This window comes from Larus michahellis, chromosome 3, assembly GCF_964199755.1.
Source record: "Larus michahellis chromosome 3, bLarMic1.1, whole genome shotgun sequence".
NCBI lineage: Eukaryota > Metazoa > Chordata > Aves > Charadriiformes > Laridae > Larus > Larus michahellis.
The window spans coordinates 131,488,186-131,501,294 of NC_133898.1; the positions used below are offsets into that span (position 1 = coordinate 131,488,186).

General features: G+C 47.7%; 1 protein-coding gene across 8 annotated transcripts in view; it reads left to right on the forward strand.

Annotated features, from left to right (window-relative positions):
- The window catches only part of ASXL2 (ASXL transcriptional regulator 2), a 126,829-nt gene that overhangs the window by 97,881 nt on the left and 15,839 nt on the right, over positions 1-13,109 (forward strand). For 6 of the 8 annotated variants that reach the window (XM_074582232.1, XM_074582236.1, XM_074582230.1 and 3 more), the window contains 4 exons: positions 2,304-2,444; positions 3,862-4,025; positions 7,586-7,682; positions 12,719-12,824. In XM_074582232.1, coding sequence (XP_074438333.1) covers positions 2,304-2,444; positions 3,862-4,025; positions 7,586-7,682; positions 12,719-12,824 — 508 coding nt within the window. The remainder of the gene's footprint in view (positions 1-2,303; positions 2,445-3,861; positions 4,026-7,585; positions 7,683-12,718; positions 12,825-13,109) is intronic. The other 2 variants (XM_074582233.1, XM_074582231.1) reach the window with 1 other exon arrangement.

Consider the following 13,109-nt stretch of genomic DNA (forward strand, 5'->3'; position numbering starts at 1 on the left):
GCTTTGGTGCTGGGGCACAAGTTCAGCTTGTGTCTGCCAGGACTTTCATGTCCCTTCCAGCAGAGCTGCCCCCAGCCTGTATCGCTGCCAGGGGCTCTGCCTGCCCAGGGCAGGACTTCGCATTTATCCTCGGAACGTTCTCGCTGGCCTGTTCCTCCAGCCTGGCACGGTACCGCTGGTGGCAGCTCTGCCCTCAAGCAGAGCGACTGGTCCCCGCAAATTTGGCGTTACCTGCAAACTTGAGCAAGTGCTCCATTGCCTCCCCAAAGGAAAAATGTGAACCAGGACTGGTGCCCTGAGTCACTCCGTCGTTCCCAGCCTCCAGGCAGAGGATGGAGCATGACTCTCCAAGCCTGGCCACCTCACCCGCTGCTTACCCATCTGGTTGTCCACCCATCCAGACCCTAATGTCCCAGCTCACATACAGTGTTGTGGGACACAATGTCAAATGCCTTGCTAAAGTCAAGGTGAAAGGCATCGACGTCTCTTCGTTCATCCATAAATCTAGTAATTTGATCACAGAAGGCAATCAGGCTGGTCAGGCATGATTTACCCATGGTGAGTCCATGCTGACTGCCTCCAGTCGTCATTATCTCCTTCATGTGATCAGAAATGTGCTCCAAGAGGGGTCACTCCATGATTTTCCCAGGGAGAAAAGTGAGGATTAACCGATCTGTATTTTCTCAGGTTGTCTATTTGGCCCTTTTTCAAAGTGGGTGTCACATTTGCTTTTCTTAGTTGTGGGGAATCTCCCGCCATCTTCACTCCTTTTCAAAGATGGTAGAGAGGGGCCTTGTGAGGGCACTGGTGGGCTCCCCCAGGACCCTTGGGTTCAACTCGAGCTGTTCCGTAGGCTTGTATGGGTACAGACAACCTTCTTGACTTGTCTCCCTTGCCTGGCTTTCCTGAGGGCTGGTACCTGTCCATGTCAGCATCCAGCCGTATGAGCTTTCCTAACTTAAAGACTGTGAGGGACGCATCGCACTCATTTCACATGTGGTCTCAGGAAAGCCGTATTCCTCAGCTTTTGCTGTGGCGTTAGTCGACTCATTTGGGGTAGGAACAGTGTGTGTTTATGCAGCCCCCAATTAGACTGTAAATTGATTATTGTAAAAGCCTTTGAATGTTCCTGCAACATGAGTGGCATTTGTACATTTTTCGTCAGCATCCATGGAGTCCTTTTTTCCCCTCCTGTCCACATGATGGTACGTAGAAATAGCTCACAACTGGGACAACAGGATATATTGAGACGGAGAAGTAAATTAAGCATACAAGTAGAGAAAGAACAGTATTCTGATAGAAAGCGACACGCCAATTCCACAATTTCAGGGATGTATTTGGTCAGAACTGGAACAGCTAGCATAAGGAAGACAAGGAAGGGGAAAGGAACCGGGCAGAGCGGAGAGTAAGAGAAGCAGATGGGGAACAAATCTGGCACAGACTGGGTGAAGGAGTTGATTAGTGCAAGTCGTTAATCAGAGCCAGCAGGCGTTTCGTTTGTGAGTTGATGACGTGTGTTGTGGAGTCTCTCTTTCGAGGTATGGGACCTCAGGACCTTTCTGTACTTGAGTGAGTACCTGTTATTATGCACAAACCTAAAGGGAGCAGAGGGAAGACCAGCTCATGATCTTAATTCATCTCACTTAAGACGAGGAGGGAAAGGAAGGCAGGAGAATCTAGGGAAGAAGAGCTTCCCACCAGCATTAAAAATACTGCTGTACAGAAGAGAATGTGGGTGGCAGTGATTTGTAAGGAAACATAGTGGTGAAATCTGTCTAGTTTGGCTAAGGAGTGACTTTGGAGGAGGACATGAAAATACCTCTTGAGTATTTGGAAGAGGAGGAGGAACTACTGAGGGTGGTCTAAAAGAACAAGTGCTACAATAGTAGGTTAAAATTTAGAAAGTACACATAAAGTATGAAGAGATTTTTCTGAACAGTGAATTCTAACAGAAACTAAAGCTGTCTCCGAAAGGAAGTTTTAAAAAGATCATTATTGTATTTGGATATAGATGGGAAATAAGATAGAACTAACTGGGAAATAGACTCAAACCATAAATGAAACGGCTGTCGTCCCTTTATTTTGTGGTAGTCTGATAGCTACAAAGGGCTCTTCTACGTTCGGCCTCTTGGGAATTGAGTGCTACAAGAATAAAGGAATATAAGTCTCCTAGAAGTGCGTGTCCCAGAGCTGCTGGGATTAGGGTATGCACGCTAAGGGATCTTTATTTCAGTCCAGACAGATGTCTCGTGTAATATTTCTTTGTACATCCCGGTGTTTAAATGTTTCCATTTCCTGTGCAGCTTGGGAAGGCAAGCAGTCAGATGGACAGTCCAGCAGCCCTCAGAACTCCACCTCCAGTTCCTCTCCCTCTGTTAAGCTTGATAACTCCTTGCCAGGGCTGGGGAAGAAACCATTCCAGAGATCTGACAGGCTCCATGCAAGTAAGAGATTTATTTTTTTGCTTACAGAGATGTGGTTGCTCTGATGACAGAACAAAAGCCTAAATAGCAAAATTGAGTAAAACGTGTAATTAATTCCATTGCTAAAGTGACTTCTGGACAGCTCTAGTATGCTGCGTGAATTAGGGTAAATAATTCAAACCTTACATATGCAAATACGCCTCTTCTCATTTCTTATCATCAGGGGTTTCTACCTGTGAATTTGCAGCTTGCTGTTTGCAAAGCAGAAAAAGGACTTGCATTATTTATCAGGCTTTTTAACGTACTTAAGACACTTTGATAACATTAAAAAGAAAAAAGAAATTCCTTCCCGGATCTTTATACATCAGACCCTACTGTTATTTGTCTTACTTCCCACTCACTGAAGTTGGCTCTTTCTCAGCCCTCTTGACCTTTTGTGATTTCTTTGATATATACCAATGATGGGATTGACCTCGGTGAACTTCAGGATATTCTGAGGTCCCTATCTGTGCTAATCATCCTAGATTTCCTTTATCACTAAATAGGCACTTTCCAGGGTGTGTTTCATTTGTCCCCTGTAATTAGGGAATTCCGCAGCTTCAGTGGATGATAAACCTGCAGAGCCATTTTCTGAGTGACTTCTCATAGAGCAAACTGCCCCTAATGAAACAAACCTCCGTGGCAGTTATTTTGTTAGATGTTGTCACCTTAAAAGTAATTGCTGTCATCCCTGCAGTCAGGGCAAGCGAGGGTCTGTCTTAATATTACCTCTTTTGCTAACACTGCACTTTTAATCTGAGCTTCAAAACACACAGTGTTTTGCCAGTAATAGACAGTGATGAACCCAAAGAAAGAGAGTACACGGCACAAATGCTTTCTTCATGATTCATCTCTGAATTTGCAGCACACGCACACGAAGCTGGCTGTAGCATACGGGTTAATGCTGGACTTGCTTTCAAACACAGAAAAGGAAAGGGAATAGTTATTCATTTTTACTGCTTTGTCTAGTGTTGTGGTTTCTTCACAAGCACAATGAGCTGATGATTTTTTCTGAAATGCTTTTGCTGACAGCAAAGTAGGAAAGTCCAAGAAGAAATCCCGAGGAACAAACCGACCTTAACTAGAGGCTTAAAATAGAAAATTGATGTGGCTAAAAGCAGCTCTAGAAACACTCCTGAAAAAGACTCCTTGCAGCCCCCAGGTAGCCAGGATTCCTACAAAAATTAGGTGAACTGACACAGGCTGCAGTACATTAGGTGTGGAAATTTTCTCTGCTGGAAAGGACCTCGTGTTCTTTTCACTATATGTGCAAAGGTGAAATGTGTATTTCAAGTCACGGTATGAAATGGATTAATAAAGTGGCATTTTGAAAATCTGAGGAGCCTTTAAAACCCTCTCTTAGGTAAGGTGTTACTCACGTCTTTGTGTTTCATTGCAGGGCAGCTGAAGAGAACAAAGTGTGCTGAAATTGATGTGGAAACTCCCGACTCCATCCTGGTGAACACCAACCTGCGGGCACTGATCAACAAGCACACCTTCTCTGTTCTGCCTACGGAATGCCAGCAGCGCCTGCTGCTGCTGCTGCCCGAGGTGGACAGGCAGGTATGTCGTGGTTTCTGTGGTGCAGAGGAGACAGGCTATTGGGTGTCACAGGGAGCATCTCCAGAAATAATTGAGGCCGAACGTCCTGATACCATCCAAATACTGCGTTTATGTCTAACGGGGTAGACTTTTTCTTCTGTGCACTGTGTAAAAAAAATTGGAAGGTTCTTCAGTGATTCATTTGGTGTTTGTTGCTGCCAGAAAAAAAGAATTGAGGTTTGATAAAGCAGTGGCTTAATTCTGTTTAATCAACTCCATATTCCCAGGTACAGCAAGGGCAGTGTTTCTGATACGTTGGACTTGAAGAGGGCCAGGAGTGATGGGAGTGCAGTGATTTCAGCATCTTCCTCTCTCCTGCCCTCTCCCAGGCTCTTCGGTACAGGATTGACCCTGCAGCCTTTTAGTCTGGTGCCTTTCCCCACAATACCTAAATGGATGTGGCCATTTAGTTCCGCCATTCTCGTTTCTCGTTACCCGGTGTTACTGCTCTCAGATTCTGAATTTGGTAAAGTGAAAACTGAGTTTTCTATTGCACATTCACACTGTCCAGATGGCAGAGTAGACCTGGCCTGCACCAAAGAGCTTGTGTCCTGCCCTGAAACACGCACTAGCTTAGAGGTACCAGGCAGGCAGTGCGAGTCAGCCTTGAAGGCAGTTAATTTTTATATGCATTATCTGTCTAAGACCTCTTTGAGTGAACAGAGGGATGTGAAAAAGCAGAAGAGTTCCCAGTGGGGAGGAATGGGGTTCGTCTGCTCTGGGGGTGGCACAGAAGAAGCAGTGAAGGTTCGTTCTCACTGAGCTCTTTGGTAAATGGTTGGTGGTAACTGGAACAATGAACCTGAGTGAGAAGGGGGTAAGAACTCAGCCTTCAGCATTGAAGCAAGAGCTAAGAGACTCTTTTGATAAGACCGTTATTTTCAGCTCAGCTGGATCTGGTGAATTCCATCCTAAGGGGGACATAAAAGAACTGCCTGAAGCAACCTCACCCTTATAGCAGTTTTCTTCAGCAGCTTGTAGAAGGCAGGGATGGTACAAAGAGATGAGAAGAACAAATGTTGCTCTTGCATGTAAAAGGAGGAAAAAACACTGAGTTGAGGGAGTGAGGTTCAATCTGTTTATGCTCAATACCAGAAAAGTTGTAGATAGAACAAGGATGCTTCCTTCTTTTTACCGCATTCATACGTTATGTTTGTCTTCAGCATTCCTACCCCAAGTGGCTGGGAGCTTCAGAGCAAAGTGGGATTCTGTGCTGTGCTTCCACTTCAGATGTAGAGCTGTTAACTCAGATGCCTTCACATATGTGCCTGGAGCCGTTCTAAATGTTCTTTAGATATCAAAGCTGGCTTCAAGCTGCCACTCCAGATGGAAATCTTCTGTACGTCCTGTCTCAGATCTGCACGTCCCTTGAAGACACTTTTCTGTGTGGTGCTCAGATCAGTACTAGATGCCAATGTTTACCCTCCGCAGTCACCTCCCGGGAGTCTGCATCTCTGCGAGTTACTCTGGGCCCCTTTTATAGAGAGTGGAAAGCCAGCTGGTGCCATCAAGAGCCTGAGACCAAGTCCAGGTGTCTGCTTCAGGGCAAGGTGAACTGAGTCCCCACCTCCACACACTCAGTTGACTCAGTCACAATAAGCTGTGAAGGGACACCGGCTTAGACGTAGACACGTATAGCACGGACATGCATGAAGTTAGATGCATCTTCATAGCTGTGCTGCCCTTCTGGTTCTCCCAGAATGTTAATAGTGCGTACGGGTCTGGCAGCTGCACTGGGGTCTGCTTTACAGAGGATGCTTTGTCGAACAGATAGTGCTCGTTTGGAGTTAGGGGGCGTTCCAGCATTTTATGTTGTCTCATAAATTCTAATCTTCAATCAGCATTCATCGGGGACTTGTTAGTCCAAGGCTGATCCAATAAATATTTGAAGGAATTGTTTTATAAGTCCTGTGGCCTTTGTAATAATTAGGTATGTGTCAAAATATGATGTGAGGGTGTTTGCAGCTGGAGTTTACTGGCAAGAACCTCACAGCAGATGGCAAGACATTTCTGTCCTGACTCTTAAGTTTAATTTTCGTTAAATTGAATTAGAATTCGACTGAGAATAAATTTTGACTAACTAAATAATATTGCTTGGCTCCAGAGAGGACAAATTTTACATTTCACTGTAGTAAATCTCCTAGAGCAGCCCACCACCACATCAAGTGGTGAGGTGTGCTGTAAAAAATGTCAGGCTTGCTGTAGGAAACAGGAGAAGAGGTGAAGGCGTTGGACATGCCAGTTGTGAAGGGTCACAGATCTGTTGTGTTTTGCTTGGCAGTGTCTCCGTCTGCGCAGTCACAGCTGGGGCTTCTGTAGAAGTGGGCGCTTTGAGGCAGGACCCAGCCAGCCCTGCGGTACTTGTTGTCCGCCAGCACAAGGAACAGGCAACAGCGAAATGTGAATTCTGCTCCCTGTAGTCGATCAATAGAGATTTAGCCTAGAAAATAAACCTCTGCTTTTGTAAATCCCTATAATTGCTGCTCCTAATTTACAACTTAACATTTTCTAACTAAATCTTACCTAAAAAAACCTTCTACTAGGTCACCTCCATCATTTTAATTACCTGCCTGACAAATGCTGCCTCAGGAAAAGCAGTGTTTTTCTCTACCAAATCCTGCACCATTGAACGTTTGCTGCACAGATCTCCCCGGGTAACCAGATGTATCCTACATTTGGACAGTTGGATTTTGCTTGTTTCTTCTGATTTGTTATTTACACAAGAGATGGAAACATACCAGTTTTGCCCAGTGCAAGTTTTTGCGACTTACTGAATGATATGTGTATTTTAGTGTTTCTGGCAGAGAAATTCCACATTTGCTTCTGTAGGATAAAGAGCAAAAGCAAACCTCATATACGTTTTATTACCTGGTTTTAATTTCCCTCTGTATTATGTTCCAGTCTTAGCCTCGTGCTTTCTGATGTATGGCCTACTCTGTAGCGCGACTGCCCTATTTGGCTAGCCATATTTTGAAGACAGAATGGGTTTTGAGCTTCATTTGTCCCTGTTTTTCCTGAATCATGCCTGGTTATGATTATATACATTTCAGAGTTACTTTTGTACGATACCTTTTATGTCCTGGCTTTTTCTTCGTGCACATTTTTATGTTGCCCAGAAGACAGCAGAGCTGTTGCTTTGGATGGTAGTTCAGGCGATACCGTGCATTTGTTTTGCAGGGGAGAAGGCATCTGAAGAAGCTTTTCCGAGGCTGTGCTGTTCCCTTGTGCTCGCCCTGCCACCTGTACCCGCTGCTGCTCATGCACGTTTGTGCAGCAGCAGGACTGCAGAGGGTTGGGCTGAAACAAGGATGAGGAAAACTTGCCACAGTCTCCTGGATCCCAGACTTGGCTACGCACAGCCTTAAGAATGCGGTTTATTTTCTTCTGAGTGAGTTAAAGGCAGATTCCAGAGAGATCTGTGGCAATGTTGGGACTCTTGCTCTGCTTTCAGATCCCATGTGACAACATGCGACATTTGCCTTTCCAGCTGGTTCATACTATTTGCTTTGTTTGTGTTCCAGGTCGGGGCGGATGGTTTGATGAAGCTGAGTGGCTCTGCGCTCAACAACGAGTTCTTCACTTCAGCTGCCCAAGGCTGGAAGGAGCGGTTGTCAGAAGGTAAGACTTCCCCAGACAGCCAAGTACAATGCTAGAAGGCTAGTGCATGTTTTGGGGAATGTGTAAAAGATATTTTATGGAGAAGCTGAAGTGCTGGAGTGATGTACTTGGTGAAGACAGCTGTAGTCAATATGGCCCATGAGAGCAAGTACAAGCCTGGAACTATCTAATCACAAGGTCAGAGAGGGGGCCGCAGTAAGGAGTTCTCTTTTGAACTTCACATGTGGAAAAATGAGCAAGTCTCTGGAAGAGATGAGAAAAGAAGGAAAAATGCATTTAAAACCTTGTTGCAATGACAATAGAGTCATAGAATCATAGAATCGTTAGGGTTGGAAGGGATCTTAAAGATCATCTCGTTCCAACCCCCCTGCCATGGGCAGGGACACCTCCCACTAGAGCAGGTTGCTCAGAGCCCCGTCCAGCCTGGCCTTAAAAACTTCCAGGGATGGGGCTTCCACCACCTCCTGGGCCACCTGTTCCAGTGTCTCCCCACCCTCATGGTGAAGAACTTCTTCCTGACGTCCAGGCTGAATCGACCCATCTCTAGTTTTAATCCATTCCCTCTGGTCCTACCATTGCCCGACATCCTAAAATGTCCCTCCCCAGCTTTCTTGGAGGCCCCCTTCAGGTACTGGTAGGCCACTCGAAGGTCTCCTCGGCGCCTTCTTTTCTCCAGACTGAACAACCCCAACTCTCTCAGTCTGTCCTCATAGGAGAGGTGCTGCAGCCCTCTGATCGTCCTCGTGGCCCTTCTCTGGACACGTTCCAGCACGTCCGTATCTCTCTTGTAGTAGGGGCTCCAGAACTGGACGCAGTGCTCCAGGTGGGGTCTCACGAGAGTGGAGTGGAGGGGGAGAATCACCTCCCTCGCCCTGCTGGCCACACTTCTCCTGGTGCAGCCCAGGGTACGATTGGCTTTCTGGGCTGCCAGTGCACACTGACGGCTCATGTGGAGCCTCTTGTCCACCAGCACCCCCAAGTCCTTTTCTTCAGGGCTGCTCTCAAGCCCGTCACTGCCCAGCTTGTATCGGTGCTTGGGATTGCCCTGACCCAGATGGAGGACCTTGCACTTGGTCTTGTTGAACTTCAAGAGGTTGGCATAGGCCCACCTCTCCAGCCTGTCCAGGTCCCTCTGGATGGCATCCCTTCCCTCCAGCGTGTCAGCCGCCCCACACAGAGCTGTGTTATTCTCAAGTTGTGGTAGTGAAGATCAGTAGAGAAGGTACATTATATTCCCTGAGTAATGCACTTTGTCATCAGCGAAGTCTTCAAACCACAGTTGGTATGGTCAGTCCTCTGAGCCATAATTTTCATATACCATCAAGGCAGCCATTTACTAGTCTACAGGAGTCCTGCACCTTAACAGTCATTGGCATCTTGAACTTAGAGGTGCTCAATTCCGTGATTTGGTCAAATCACATCCTCAGAAGCGACTCACTCATTGTGGGCAGGGACCGTTTCCTCTGCAGAATCCAACCCTGCAGCCTCTCACCAGAGTTTTATAAAGACAATAGCGCCAATCAGGACACCCCTAAGAAGGGGATATCATTTACTCTCATCCAGATGATTGACTCTTACGAGGCTTTTCCATAGAAGATGTATCCAATTCTCTTTGTATTTTGTAGATTCTGGGTGTATCCTATGCCAGAAAACAGGAAGGCATAGAACTCGGCTGTCTGAGCTGTTTAATTGTTAATACCACTCCTGGATCTGGCCACCATCATTTAATGTTTTCTCTTTAATGCTTCTTAGAAGACCTTTTGTCTGTTGGTGTCTGCACATCTAGAGGGTGCAGCTACATATACACAAAGTTTTCTCACCAGAGTCAAACTGCTGTAGAAGCTGCTACGGTGGCAAAGCTTGCAATGGCCAGGGTGAGGTCTGGAGACCTCAACTGATGTTCTCACTGAGCACCGTATCTCTGCTGAAGTACCAAAGCGCAATGCCTCTGTGGGCAGAGCAGCCCTGTAGGCTTTCTTCGGCTACTCTTCAAGGTACGGATGATAAATAACAATGCTGTTTAGGGTCACCCTCAGTATTATTAGAGATTCGCAGGCCTGGTCAGCCTTATCTAGAGGAGATGCAGGCCCGGTCAGCCTCAATGTCATCACTGGAAAAGTGATGGAGCGAGCCCTCTGGGAACACATGGGAAGAGGAAGGTGATGGGAAATCATCAGCATGGTTTTACCAGAGGTGAATCATGCCTGAAGAGTGTGACTGCATTAAAAATTACTGAATTTGTGAACAAGGGGAGAGAAGTGGGTATCATTTACCTCAACCTAAGCAAACTTCTGATAACTGTCTCCCACAATACTCTTGCATCCATGGAGGGACAGTAGGGTCCAGGTGGGTGGACAACCAGACGGGTGAGTAGCTGGTTAGACACTCAGGCTTGGAGTCATGGTTCACACTTGGAGGTTGGTAACAAGTGGAGACCGCAGGGGCCTGTCTGGGCACCGCTGCTATTTGCCTTCTTTATCAGTGACCCTGGAGGAGCTTGTGGAGGACACCAAACTCGGGCCACCAGCTCGAGGGCAGGGCTGCCATCCAGCGGGGCCAAGACAGGCTGGAGAGGGGCAGGATCCTGCCCCTGGGGAGGAAGAGCCCCTGGCAGCGATACAGGCTGCGGAGGGGGGACCTGATAGCAGCCCCCTGCTCGTGCTGGGAGGCCAGCAGAAGATGGAGCCAGGCTTGTTGCAGTGGGACATGGCAGGAGGATGAGAGAAAAAGGGTGCGAGTCAGATGGGTTACAAGGAAAAGCTTTTTCCCCGTGAGGACAGTCCAGCAGTGGGGCCCGGAGAGGTTGTGCCATCTCCAGCCTTGGGGGTTTCCAAGGCCTGACTGGCCAGAGCCCTGAGCAACCTGGTGGAGCCAAACCAACCCTGCTGTGAGCTGGAGGTTGGACTGGAGACCTCCTGAGGTCCCCATCAGCCTTTAGGTAGATGTTGAGAAGTAAATCACTTGACTGCAAGCCATCACCTAGGTTTTCACTGTGCTTTGCGCTCAGTGCAAGCCTGGGCTGATGCAGACGTACGCTTCTAGTTGAAATCTCCCAGCTGGGGACAAAGGTGGCATAACCACAGAATGAAAATCCAACATTCACTGCTACGACAGAGACTATTTCAAATGAACCAATTTTGTACCCTGTTGCTAAATTACGCTAAGCAAAGGCAGGCATTCCGCTGTTTGTGATGCAACAGACTTTCTGTATTTATTTACCTGACCAAGTTTATACAAAAATGGAAAAGAAAGTTGATGTCCCAGAGATTGTGTTTTGGGCCCTCTGTACTTGCTGCAATACAAAGATGACTGTCCTGATTTCATACCGACACGTAACTGCACTGAAAAGGGACACACTCTCGGTTCCCGTTGGATGTATTTTGATAACTGCATGGAGGGCGAACTCAGCAAGCACTTCTTGCAATCCCCTTATTTGACTAGAGAAAATTATTGAGAAACAAACTGCGCAGTGATGAAAGTATCCAATTTCTGTTAATATCTTTACAGCATCCCCTCTGATAACTGCAGTGTTGGAAAAGATCGGATTCTAGTAACTGTTTCCTCCTGTGCTAAAGAGCACAAACAAAATGTGTGAACAAGAGAAACCTTGAGAATGAACGAAGTCTTGAGGCTCAAGGCCACATGTCTGTCACCAAAGCACTGCAGTTGTGTTAAAAAACCAAGCTTTCTTGTCTAATGATGAACTCTTAAAATATTAACATACGACCTTACAAACTTTAATGGTTCAAACTGCGTCGGGGAAGGTTCGCACTTGACACGAGGAAACATTTCTTACAAACCACAATACACATATGTGTGAAATGTGCGCTTCAGATGTGTGAGAGGGGTTTTTTTGTTTCCCACCTGCCAGTGACAGAACAGCATCCGTTACCCGAAGTATTTTCTATCATTTGTGCTGGGCAAGAAGTCTCTGATGTTGTTGCGTGCAACCTTCCCCACGGCCATCCACCACTGTCGGTGCAAGGTCCCGTATTGCTCTGCCGTCTGCATGGGCAATAGCTTCACGTCCTTCCGAAAATGGCAGTTACGCAGTGCATGCATACATACACATAGGTATTCGTTTAATAAGCGCTGTTCCACATAAAGCATTTATCGGGACACTGGCAGGGAAAGGGGTTGTGACTGTCAGGCATGAAGCTGTTGCCCATCCGCTGCAAGGAGCAGGCAGCAGAGGCGGGCTTGTTGGTGATGGTGGATGAGAAGCTGGCCATAGCCGGCACCGTGCACTGGCAGCCCAGAACCCCCCCGCAGCCTGGGCTGCATCCCCAGCGGCGTGGGCAGCAGGGCGAGGGGGGGATTCTGCCCCTCTGCTGCGCTCAGGGGAGACCCCCCTGCAGTGCTGCCTCCAGCGCTGGGGCCTCGGCACAGGAGAGACACGGAGCTGTTGGAGCGGGGCCAGAGGAGGCCCCGGAGATGCTGGGAGGGCTGGAGCCCCTCTGCTGGGAGGACAGGCTGAGAGAGCTGGGGGGGTTCAGCCTGGAGAAGAGAAGGCTCCGCGGAGACCTTCCAGCCCCTGCCAGTCCCTCAAGGGGCTCCAGGAAAGCTGGGGAGGGACTCTGGAGCAGGGAGGGGAGCCATGGGACGAGGGGGAAGGGTTTTACACTGGAAGAGCGTGGATTTAGATGAGATCATTGGGAAGAAATCCTTTGGTGTGAGGGGGGTGAGCCCCTGGCCCAGGTTGCCCAGAGAAGCTGTGGCTGCCCCATCCCTGGAGGGGTTCAAGGCCAGGTTGGCCGGGGCTTGGAGCAACCTGGGCTGGTGGGAGGTGTCCCTGCCCAGGGCAGGGGGTGGACTAGATGATCTTTAAGATCCCTTCCCACCCAAACCATTCTATGAAACACCTTGCAGCTCAGGAGAAAGGCTGAAGTTCCACAGGCAGGGCTGCAGTGTCACAGGCTGAGGAGGGGACTTCTGTGAGATGAGACTCACACCTGTAAGCTGGAAGGCTCCTGTGGTTATCCCGATGCATTTTATCCACAGCTTTTTTGGAAGATAACCTTTATTGCGTTTTGCAGGTGAGTTTACACCAGAAATGCAGCTAAGAATACGGCAAGAAATAGAAAAGGAAAAGAAGGTCGAGCTGTGGAAGGAACATTTTTTCGAGAGCTACTATGGCCAGAGGTAAGACATTCAGCTGCCTTTTTACTCCCGCGTTGCCTGTCCATACGTACCTGTTGCTGCATTTGTAGTGTGCTGTCTGTCAATTAACATTACTGTTCGTTAATCCTGAAACCGGACAAAGGTCTCTCGCTTCGTCTGGCTGCCACAGAACTGAGCAAATGCCCCAGTGATCTGGGTTGGAAGCAATGTGTTTGCTGTCAGGATTTCTAATGCTTTAACCAGGGTAGGTCTGTGTTCTTTAGGGGAGGATGTCCCTTAGACCTCACGTCTTAACCTGCCCCGCTC